This window comes from Mytilus edulis, chromosome 6, assembly GCF_963676685.1.
Source record: "Mytilus edulis chromosome 6, xbMytEdul2.2, whole genome shotgun sequence".
Lineage (NCBI taxonomy): Eukaryota > Metazoa > Mollusca > Bivalvia > Mytilida > Mytilidae > Mytilus > Mytilus edulis.
The window spans coordinates 57,515,473-57,527,166 of NC_092349.1; the positions used below are offsets into that span (position 1 = coordinate 57,515,473).

Here is an 11,694-nt window from a genome sequence, read left to right on the forward strand (position 1 = left end):
TCCCTCTTTTGGAAGATACCAGGACCTTGTTGATAAATATATCAACTTCACAAATAAAACATAATGGTCTGGAAGTATAAATTCTAGGTACTGACGTTGTTTTTCATCTTACTTACGTGTTATAGTGTTCTTTTATTTTTCTTTGTAACTTATTAACCTTTACTGTTTAGTCCATTTTTGGTAAAAGACTTTTGGCGTAGCTCCGTACTTATACATCCCGCCACTTGTGTTATTGAGCTTTTGTCATTCTTTGTATTCCCGTCTTTCAATTTTGGTAATGTGGTTTGTCTGTTTGCCATTCTGTTTTTCTTTGTTGACATATTTGTTTGTTTTTATAGGGATTAAGATTATAACACAACGTTGACTACTTTACCCCTATTTTTGACATTTTTACCCATTAAGTCTGTTTGTTTTGTTCACACATTGTTGCCAATAACATGGAATTGTATGCGACTGTCATACAAGTGAGAGGTTTAGATAGCTATAAAGAGGGTTTTATCCACCATTTTCTACACTGGGCGTTTATCTAATTTATTTATTGTGTACATGTATTGTTACTCTTAAATATCCAGCCCTCGTGGGAAAAATCGTTGACATATATTCAGACGTTTTATATATATATATGGTATGATGTATACACTCGTTCAAAAGTGAAAACACGGTAAAACCTCTGAAAATTGTTAAATGTTTTACATTTTTGTAAAGATTGTTACCGACGTTTCAATAAAGACCTAAGTCTGCACATTTGTTAACAACATGAAACAAAACAGGTTGGATTTTATAAATGACAAGTGCATTCAATACTTTATTAGATTTCAGTTTGATTATATGATGTTCGGTGCTGTCTTAATGATGTTCGTCCTGCATTCCTTTATAATAAACAACGAAACAAGTAGAATTCACTAGCTTTTAAAATATTTCCAACTACAAACGCATGCATTGTTCATTATAAGGTAATTGGCGTAATCTTTCAGAAATAAATCCTTTTAAACTTTTTTTTTAACAAACATTAAATGTTGTTGTTTTTTTTTTTATATAATATTCAATAATGTTAAGGCATGATATAACATACATACATTAATACAAATTTCGGCACACCTCAACACATTTAAATATGTTACTATACTAACTGATAACTATAGACTTAAAAACATTTTTTTTAAATAGTTTCGCATATGACAGTGTAGCCAGCAGATATTAAATTTATTCAAAATGTATTGTAACGAATGGCCGAGTTTTAAAGTTTTGAGCTTCACATATGTTACTAGTCTGCCAACTTCTTGGGAAGGTGCGTTCTATTCCGATCTTAATTGGTTATGAATTAGGCAGCTAGTTTCCCACCGACGACTGGTAATTCTCTGCTGGTAATCGCGTTCCTTCACAAATAAAAACTGATCGCTATGATAAAGCCATGTGCGTTAATGACGTTAACCACCAACAATCAATTTATCCCGGTTGTAACGTTTTTAAAAGGCTTTGTTTCCAGTCAAGATATATCTTATATATATATATACATGTATATATTTTTCAACTGTTTAGGCTTGAGCGTTCCCGACGAAGATAAATCCAGAAAAGCGCTTTGCACACACGAAATTTATAAGGTATTATTTTCATTTATAGGGTGTACTAGCGTGCAATAAGGCTGCTGAATTCAAGAAATAATCACTACTAGGTTGGCTGCTATTAAATGTTCGATTTCTCGTTACGTCACTCTCATGTTTGTTATGACTTATATGTTATCAACACTGAACGTGACGTATGAATCGGATGTTACTTATAACGCATAATGACGTACATTTATGTTCCAATTATGCTGAACTGCTTACCCTTCAAGACCATACTGTGCTTTTAATGAGGTTGAAGTTATTTATCTTGACTTAAATTGTGTTTTAGCGGCTGTTAATTGTCTTTCTGTGTTGTTGTCTTTTAGATTCGTGAATTTTGAAAAAAGGCAACCTAAAACATAATTATATTAATGAATCAATCAATTAATTTTGACCGCCTCTTTTGTAATTTCATACTATTTCTACGTAAATATACCATCATTGAATATATTCTAAAACAGTCCATTTCGTGTGAAAGAAAGAATTTTACTTGACAAATTGTGTATCCATGAATACAAAGACGCTAATCAGATTAACACCTTGAGTGAAAAAGGGACGAAAGATACCAGAGGGACAGTCAAACTCATAAATCGACAATAAACTAACAACACCATGGCTAAACATAAAAAGGACAAACAGACTGGCCTTTGTTAGTCTTGTATTTTTTTAATTTTAGCTTCTTGTGTACAATTTGGAAATTAGTATGGCGTTCATTATCACTGAACTAGTATATATTTGTTTAGGGACCAGCTGAAGGACGCCTCCGGATGCGGGAATTTCTCGCTACATTGAAGACCTGTTGGTGACCTTCTGCTGTTGTTTTTGCTATGGTCGGGTTGTTGTCTCTTTGAAACATTCCCCATTTCCATTCTCAATTTTAATAGTACACATAACACAACATAGAAAACTAAAAAATAAACAACACGAACCCCACCTAAAACTAGGGGTGATCTTAGGTGCTCCGGAAGGGTAAGCAGATCCTGCTCCACATAAATGATAACATTATCGAATTGGGTACTGTCGGTTTTATTGTTGCTCTGTTTTGTATTTATTAATAATACAAATTTGCATCATTATCATTGAGATCGATATTAAAGCACGATAACAATTCTTTAAACTGTTATGTTTATTTCTTATTTTTTTCAGATGTTTACCGACATTTTAATAAAGACCAAAGTAAGATCATTTGTGTACAGCATTACATTAAAGAGGCTTTACTTTATTATTAGAGGTTAAATTATTACATAATAAGATTTATTTTGATTCTGTGGTGACATTCACCCTGCATTCTTTTTTATGTGCAATAAAATAAATAGAAAGCACGAGCTATTAAAATATTCCCAATATGTAATAGAAGAAAGTAAAGTGTACTCTTTCAGAAATAAATAAATACTTTAAAGAAAATGTGTTTGACAAACACCCAAAGTTTTTTTTTATTATGTTCGATAATATAGAGTGATGCTATAACATGTCACTACATGTATACATTGATGCACATTTCTGCACACGTCAACAACTCTTGGTATGTTACTATACTAACCGGTAATTTTAGATTTAAAAAAAAAAAATTTTGAAAAGAATTTTGCATGTGACGGTGTAAACATATGATACTAAATGTGTTTCAAATACACCTTCTTCTTTTATGTGTTTAAATGTTATACGTAAAAATATTGCTGAATATACTAAAATTATACAAAAACAGGTTAACGGGTGGGAGGCGCTTTCCTTATTGGTTCTGTCGTTCTTTTACCAGACTATAAAACAGGCATACATTTGGAAAGCTGTATACTGCAACTGAAGTTAAAGGTTAGTTTTATTACGAAACAATTTACTTAAGCAGAATGATTTCGTCGTGCAAATAGCCAAAATATGATATATGCAATTCGTTTTCTGTATTTTTTGCGTTTATAAGTAAAGGCAACATTAGTGTATCGATGTTAAAATCTCTGAGAGATCAAGAAAATACAAAGTAACAGGCAAAAACCGAGAGAATAAGTTAGTTGATTATGTTGTACAAGGATGATTATTTAGTACAAATAAGGTGGTTTCCTCAAAAGAAGCAACATGAGATAGAAAAGCATACTCTATTCCTTATTACAAATTGGTGCCCTCAAGGAAAAACGTAGAAATAAAAAAAAAATATTTTAAGACGACAATTTTATATATTAAATAGTGCTTGGTATTATATTACTATAAGTTGTCATATCTTGTAAAGTATATATTGATGTAAGACTTTAAAATTGGGGTTGTTAAGTATATTTACAACTTTTGTGGACTTATCTGGACATATCATTTAGACGCATGTGAAAGGTTGAGTGATCATCTCTTTACTTTTGAGTGTTCTATAGGTTTGTGTCGTTGGATTAATGTCGTTTTGACATTTAACTCAAACACCGGTTTATTCAACAAGACAACGTTTGGTGATGTAACATGTATATTTCATCGACATACTATAAATGTATTGCGAACCCATTTTGGTCAATTGTTTGGGATTGATATATGCTTCAGTCACTTAAACCTTTATTACAAATGGCTAGAAAGCGTGTTTTTTTCTGTAAAAATAATATGCATTATAACCATTAAGCGGTATTATGGATGTATAAACATGTATGCATATAGAATTCGTTATGCTGTATCTGAACATTTGCAACAGTTCTTAGCAATAACATATTATTTTGAAAAAAAGAAATATTAAGAAAGGGATACAGGAAATTGCAATTTAAAGTGAAAATAAACAATAATCATGTGCATGAAGGCATAAATATAGTATTTTATTTAAAGCTTAATTGCTGGAAAACATTTGCTTAATGTAATTTAGATGACTTAACATGTTAATATATAAGACCTTTCCAATGAAAGTAGAATTTGATTTGATCTTTTTCATCAAGTTGTCTTTTTGTTTTAGTAAACGTACTGTTTTATATATAAATCCAAAATGCTACAATGATGCAGAGTCTGCTACTTGAATAGGAGCTTGGACAAATACTCTTTTACTTGTATACGAGCTTGAACATATACTCCTTAACTTGTTTACGAGCTTGAACATATACTTGTTTACTTGTAAAAGAGCTTAAACGCATACTCTTTAACTTGTATACGAGCTTGAACATATACTCTTTAATAACACGTTTTACAAACAGCTACATAAACTAAACTACATATTAACAAGCACAACACATGCATTATTTGTTTCTACAGAACAAGCTACCTTAATGGCATTTCAACACTTAATTGTATTTTTTTCTATTGCAGAAAACTAGTGACAATGAAGGCTGTAGTAATATTTAGCTGTCTGTTCATGACAGTATGTGGTAAGAAAATTGTGTTAATACTTATACAAAAATATAATACACAAAGTCTTTAGAAACATTCCACAGACCAATTACACTGTTAATTTACAATATGTTTATTTACATTCGAAAAAGTTTAAAGGTAATGTTTTTGTCTTGTCAATGACTTAAAATAAATGGATAAAACCAATCAATCAAAGTAGAAAAAAAATCGACGAAATACAATTTCATGGACCCAAACATTTGTTTCGATCTTAAATTCCAAATGTTTCCCTTTTGATCGATTATATTTGTACTGTTTGTGCAAACAATTCGTTGTCACAATACTTGTTTGAAGCAGTGTTCAATCAAAGATAAGCGAATCTAAACAATGCTAAAGTTTTGTAAGTGTCTAACAGCGAAGACCTTAATGGTTTTGTTTTTCGGCCAAACTTGACATGAAACAATAACTCTTTATCCGTTTGAGACCAACATTGCTGTACATTGGCAATCATGCCACATCTTTTTATATTCATATAATTAAATTGTGATTATTTTTTTTATTAAATTCATTTTGACCCATTTACATTTTGAACTATGTCAATTTGAGTTAAAACAAATTGTAACAATTGTTTGAGCTATATACTAAAGCATGTATTCAATTGATTTTCTTTATAGATCAACATTTAGGATTATTAGGTTACTAAATCTTAACTAACGTGAGCAATCCCAATACCTAAAACTGGGTGCTCTTCAGTGGGTTTTTATATGTGTTTAAATGACGAAAACTAAATACTCTTACACAAACTCCATTTAACTTTCACTTTGTTCTACCTCTCTCAAAAATGAATACCAAATTGCATCTTTTCTGTAACATTTTCAGGAATGGGTATTCAAAAGAGAAATGCAGATCTTGGAGACATACATGGTGACAATGATGATTTCGCCATTGATTCCCTAATGAATTATCTCAGGTAAAACCAAAGTTGTAGTAGTTTTAGTTCAATGTGTATTAATAATTCATAGTTGATAATTTTTATAGTTTTATATTCCGATGCCTATACACTAAAATTTATAAATCTTGTATATGGCTTAGAAAAATTTCGAGATAAGGTATCTAATTGGCTTATCATAGTCTACTTAGTCTACTAAGGACTGATCAATACTAACCCCATAAAAAACGTGGTTAGAATCTATATTTCATTTCTGTCATTTCCGTTATTACAACATTCACTTTAAGTCTATAGTCCATATTATAATAAGTACTTACATCTCATATACTCTTGTTGAATTTCATCTATCATCTTTCATCTGTTTCCAACTTCCAATTATGAATCAGTAACATATCATCATTCCAAGCCTTTGAAGTTATAACATTAAAGTTAATTTTCCTGAAGTTATTTTCATTTTGTACGTTATTCGCCAAATAAAATGGATTGGTTGATCATTACACTAGATACATTTGAAATAATAGATAAAACCTGAACCGATGTTATGAAAAAAAAATGCCAAAGGGCAATACAAAAATCAATTTTGCAGATTTTGAGTAATTTTAGGGACACTTTTTAACAAAAATCTAATTTGTGTTGGAAGCATATTAAATGGTGTGTATAAGATAAAAAATAATTCATTTATGTAAATGACTGTCTTTTTTTTTCTACAAATTTTGAAAATAAAACTTTAAATTTTCAATTATGTCTCAAAAAATATGCACTCTGTTCGTGTTGTAAAGTCAAAATTGTTTGCTTATCAAAATTCAATAAACAAATATCAGCACATACCATGATAAATAAATAAAAATCACGAATATTTATGTATTTTACCATATATCATTTGTGATAAATTATTGAAAGTTGTATTCTGTTATCGTTTATTTTGTTTTTCTATATATCAAGCGCATCAGTAAAAATAATCCATTATTTAAAAAAAATCCAGTAATATCCTGAATCATACTTACTATTGTTTTAAGTAAAATCTTGGATCTTAATCTTTGGTAATAGAAATTTAATACAATTCAGATTCCTCCAAGTACAAATCTGGATATCTAATTTTCTACTAGTGAATATTGGAATTCCAATTTGTACTAAGAGGATCCTAGATCTTTGTTCTATAACACAAAATGTCATACTTTTCACCCATATTTGTTGTATGTTTTAAACCTGGACGTATGAGCTTAATTATTTTCTTATTCGTGCCCTCAAACGCAAATAAAGTATATATGAACAAAAACTCAAACACATATCTATGGGAAACAGCTCGCCTAGACGAGTGCAGCAAAGTTTTATTATCAAATAATTCAACTGTCATCAAATCACATTACCAGCACACTAAGACCGCTGCAGCATACATGTCTTACAAACAAATCTACAATGAGAAATAATGAAATAGAATGTTTCATATCACAAAACCATAATTTCATAATGTTCTTTTTAAAATCTGCAGAAAAAGCATAATGCATTTACAATATTATAAGCTTATACAAAACATGTACACAGGGGGGAAGGGGTGGGGAAAAACTTCACTGCACTAAGACTGAGCTTCGAATGACCAAGCTATGAAAATGTATTTTCAATGTCAACGTTTACCGCGAATGACCAGTCCGTGCTATCATACATCGAACTTTAAACTCTTAACTTTGTTAAGGTGACTTATTGTTATGCTAAAATAATGTAAATATTATTTTAAACATAAACACATGTTCCCAATATAACAACAAACCAATGTGCTATCGATAGTTAATAAATACATATATGTTGTTTACTTTTTCAATAGGAAAAGATGGAGTATAGGCAGTGGCAACAAAGGAAATGATAATCAAGCAAACAACAACAACGACATTGGTAATTCATATGAAGAAAATAATAAAAATACACATGTAGCGGGGATAGGAAATATTGGTGACTTTGGAAAGAAACGTGACTCGTCAAATGAGGATAAAAGATGGAGTATAGGAAGTGGCAACAAAGGAAATGGTAATCAAGCAAACAACAACAACGACATCGGTAATTCGCATGTAGAAAATAATAAAGATACACATGTAGCGGGGATAGGAAATATCGGAGACTTTGGAAGGAAACGTGACTGGAATATTGGAAGTGGCAATACAGGCAATCATAATTCTGCAAGTGGCAATAGTAACATCGGCAATAGCGAGAAGAATTATGACAAGAATACAAATGTATATGGCGTTGGAAATATCGGAGACTTTGGAAGAAAACGTGACTGGTCTTTTGAAGGTAAACGATGGAGTATAGGAAGTGGCAACAAAGGAAATGGTAATCAAGCAAACAACAACAACGACATTGGTAATACGTATGAAGAAAATAATAAAAATACACATGTAGCAGGGATAGGAAATATTGGAGACTTTGGAAAGAAACGTGACTCGTCAAATGAAGATAAAAGATGGAGTATAGGAAGTGGCAACAAAGGAAATGGTAATCAAGCAAACAACAACAAAAACATCGGTAATTCGCGTGTAGAAAATAATAAAGATACACATGTAGCGGGGATAGGAAATTTTGGAGACTTTGGAAAGAAACGTGACTCGTCAAATGAAGATAAAAGATGGAGTATAGGAAGTGGCAACAAAGGAAATGGTAATCAAGCAAACAACAACAAAAACATCGGTAATTCGCATGTAGAAAATAATAAAGATACACATGTAGCGGGGATAGGAAATATTGGCGACTTTGGAAAGAAACGTGACTCGTCAAATGAAGATAAAAGATGGAGTATAGGCAGTGGCAACAAAGGAAATGGTAATCAAGCAAACAACAACAACGACATCGGTAATTCGTATGAAGAAAATAATAAAAATACACATGTAGCGGGGATAGGAAATATCGGAGACTTTGGAAGGAAACGTGACTGGAATATTGGAAGTGGCAATACAGGCAATCATAATTCTGCAAGTGGCAATAGTAACATCGGCAATAGCGAGAAGAATTATGACAAGAATACAAATGTATATGGCGTCGGAAATATCGGAGACTTTGGAAGAAAACGTGACTGGTCTTTTGAAGGTAAACGATGGAGTATAGGAAGTGGCAACAAAGGAAATGGTAACACTGCAAATGACAACAGCAACATTGGTAATTCGTATGAAGAAAATAATAAAGATACAAATGTAATAGGAGCTGGAAATTTCGGAAACTTTGATGGGAAACGATAAATAAGGTAAATTGTTTCCAAGTAATATTTTTTTTTATAGAATCAAAAACAATTTAGATGTTGACTAAATCAGTCTGATATCCCTAGTTAACTAGTAAACAGTCTGTAAACTGCAACAGTCATTTTGATTTAATCAAAGACTGTGTTATAAATAATTAAGCAGGATGTATTTACCATTCCAGGGCACCTGAGATCAACCCTGCTTTTTGTTGCTTTTCGTTTTATGCAGTTTTTGTTTTGTATTTTTTTTTTTTTAGTTTTGTAGACCGTTGTTTGTCTGAATTTTTGTTTTTACCGTGGCATTGTCAGTTTGTTTTCGACATATGAGATTACTTATTCCTTTGTTATCATCCGCTTCCCCTTTTTGGGCCGTGTTCACCGAGTTCGTACTTAAAAGAGCAAGATCTGCCAACCATTTCGGGAAACTGAGATCAACCGAATTTTGATGAGGTTCGTTTTGCTCAGTATTTTGTTTTCTATGTTGTGTTTTGTTTACTATTATTTGTCTTTTTCTGTCCTCGTCATGTCGTTTCAATGTCCTTTGGTATATTTTGCCTCTCTTTTTGAGTCTTTCGGTTATTTTTCAAACTTGATCACTGCGTGTTAATGTAGTACAACTGGCTTACAGTAAATTAGGATTTGTCCAGTCTTTGTTCAGTCTTTTCAGTAGTTGAATAGTCCTTGATTGCCTGCTAGGAAAATGTCTGAACAGTACTGAATCAACAAGAAGAAAATATCTTCAAAATAACTTCAAATCTTAACTAGATTTAACGTTTTTAGTTTTAATCTTTTTCTATGATGTTAAGACCAACAAGACTTAATTTCATTAAACGTATATATTATATATTACACATATATAGTTGAACATGATATACTAATAAAACGGTACAATATTTTTTGTGAACGTAAGTAAATGACATCAAACTTTTAACAAGACTAAGAAAATCATTCATATTTATAATTCACATTAAATATTGTCAACTAAAGAAGAAATTAGATAACAAAAAATGTAAAGTAAGTGAGTATTATAACATTTAAACAATGTGTAAAATCATAAACCTTGTAATGTACTTTCATATACTATTTACTTGTTTTTCTGTTTTTGTTTTACAGGTAAAGAAAAGAAGTAAGGACATTTTCCACCACACCATTCTTCTTTTCATTGTGCGTGCGATGCAAATATCTCATATATTACTGAACAGTATACTTGTATTTGATATACATTTTTGCATTAGTTGTTTACACACAGAATATGATTAACAATTTAAAAGTATAACAATTTAACCATATGTAGATTTTTAACAAAAATATATTAGATATATGTTTTATATTATTACGTTTATTTTTAGCAAATAACTAAGTGCTAGTGTTTCCCGAATCGCTTTGTCTTCATAAAGGATACTACCTATTTCAATGTAGTTAAGGTATTTGGTTGTGTCCAGTTCTTAATCAACAGTAATAATTTCCCTACTCAATAAGGTATGGAGCCTTAAATTTGAAATAAGATTGAGATGTCAGATATGACTATGATTTTTTTTTATAAAAGCCAATCCATGAAAAGGGCAACTGCAATTCATTTTTAAAGTAAATTGACATTTTTTAATCTGTAAAAAAGTTTCTTTCTTAAGATAAATCATTGATATTTGTTAATTCTACGGATACTTGAGTTTATTTCATTGCACAGATCAATCCTGTGAGTTTAAAATATCAAAAGTGTCTGCATCTGTAGTTACATCATTAGCAATTGTCTCTCGATTAAAAATGAATACATACTTGTTAATTTTGCTATCAAAAGTTTTCCATGAAATAAAAGAAAAAAATGTTCTCCGTTGTGCATTTGTTCAAAAAAAGATATTGCACATCAAAAGCCAATAGTATTTTCATTTGTCCCTTTCCTTTAAAATGTTAACTACATTTTGAATGATAAGATGAATTTATTGCTTTTTATTTGATGTCTTGAAACTATAGGTAAAATGTTGAAAATTAAAGGAGAATTGGTACATCACGTTTTATAATATTTTCATTGGCCTAAAACAAAGAGTGAGAATATACCAAGGGACCACAAACAAATCCAAGAAACATTTACTATGACATTTAAATAATAGTCAAATTAACTATTCTGAGAAAGATAGACTAATACACTACACTATTTTAATAGTTTTTTTGTATAATATATATCACTTCATCATCCTTTTAGTTTTTGTTACATTTTTTTAAAGCAGAAATATAGATGTTATATTTCAATACTGCTAAATACTTGCTTTGTTGTAATAATTTTTTATTTCAAATAGTATATATTATTTAATAAAGGTTTTAATTGCACAAATACAACTTTCATGAATTATCTATCTGTCTTCATTCTACTTGTGGTGTTTTCGTTTTTCCGTTTGGTTTAGCAGTTATACAACTTGCTACTTGTCTTTTGTATACAATATTCTACGAAATGTGTAAGCTAAAGGAAAGTAAAGAATATCATAAGTAGCTAACTATAAAACCAGGTTTAGCTCACCATTTCTTCGGAAAATGCCTGTACCAAGTCAGGAATATGGCAGTTGTTTTCATTTGTTCCGTTGACAAATAGCGTTTGACAGCGTGGCCATGGACTTCCACTGTTTGAAGTTGTCTTGGGGTTTGGTATTTTTGTTATA

The 11,694-nt window shown here is 30.7% G+C and overlaps 1 protein-coding gene across 2 annotated transcripts; it reads left to right on the forward strand.

Moving 5' to 3' along the window:
* The first annotated feature begins 3,096 nt into the window (after positions 1 to 3,096).
* LOC139527977 (probable serine/threonine-protein kinase clkA) lies at positions 3,097 to 11,372 on the forward strand. Of its 2 annotated transcripts, XM_071323721.1 has the most exons (5): positions 3,097 to 3,410; positions 4,857 to 4,915; positions 5,757 to 5,847; positions 7,646 to 9,052; positions 10,160 to 11,372. In XM_071323721.1, the coding sequence occupies exons 2-4, from the start codon at positions 4,870 to 4,872 to the stop codon at positions 9,045 to 9,047; spliced, it is 1,539 nt and encodes a 512-aa protein (XP_071179822.1). In that variant the 5' UTR covers positions 3,097 to 3,410; positions 4,857 to 4,869; the 3' UTR covers positions 9,048 to 9,052; positions 10,160 to 11,372. The 2 variants fall into 2 exon arrangements, with proteins under 2 accessions (XP_071179822.1, XP_071179823.1); XM_071323722.1 differs by lacking the exon at positions 10,160 to 11,372 and having other exon boundaries at positions 3,151 to 3,410; positions 7,646 to 9,057.
* Positions 11,373 to 11,694: the final 322 nt, after the last annotated feature.

What these genes read in the sequence shown, in the direction of transcription:
- LOC139527977 (XM_071323721.1), top strand. Translation starts at nt 4,870, where the DNA reads ATGAAGGCTGTAGTAATATTTAGCTGTCTGTTCATGACAGTATGTG. An exon ending in TCTGTTCATGACAGTATGTG is followed by an intron (nt 4,916 to 5,756) that starts GTAAGAAAATTG and finishes TAACATTTTCAG; the next exon opens with GAATGGGTATTCAAAAGAGA. An exon ending in TCCCTAATGAATTATCTCAG is followed by an intron (nt 5,848 to 7,645) that starts GTAAAACCAAAG and finishes CTTTTTCAATAG; the next exon opens with GAAAAGATGGAGTATAGGCA.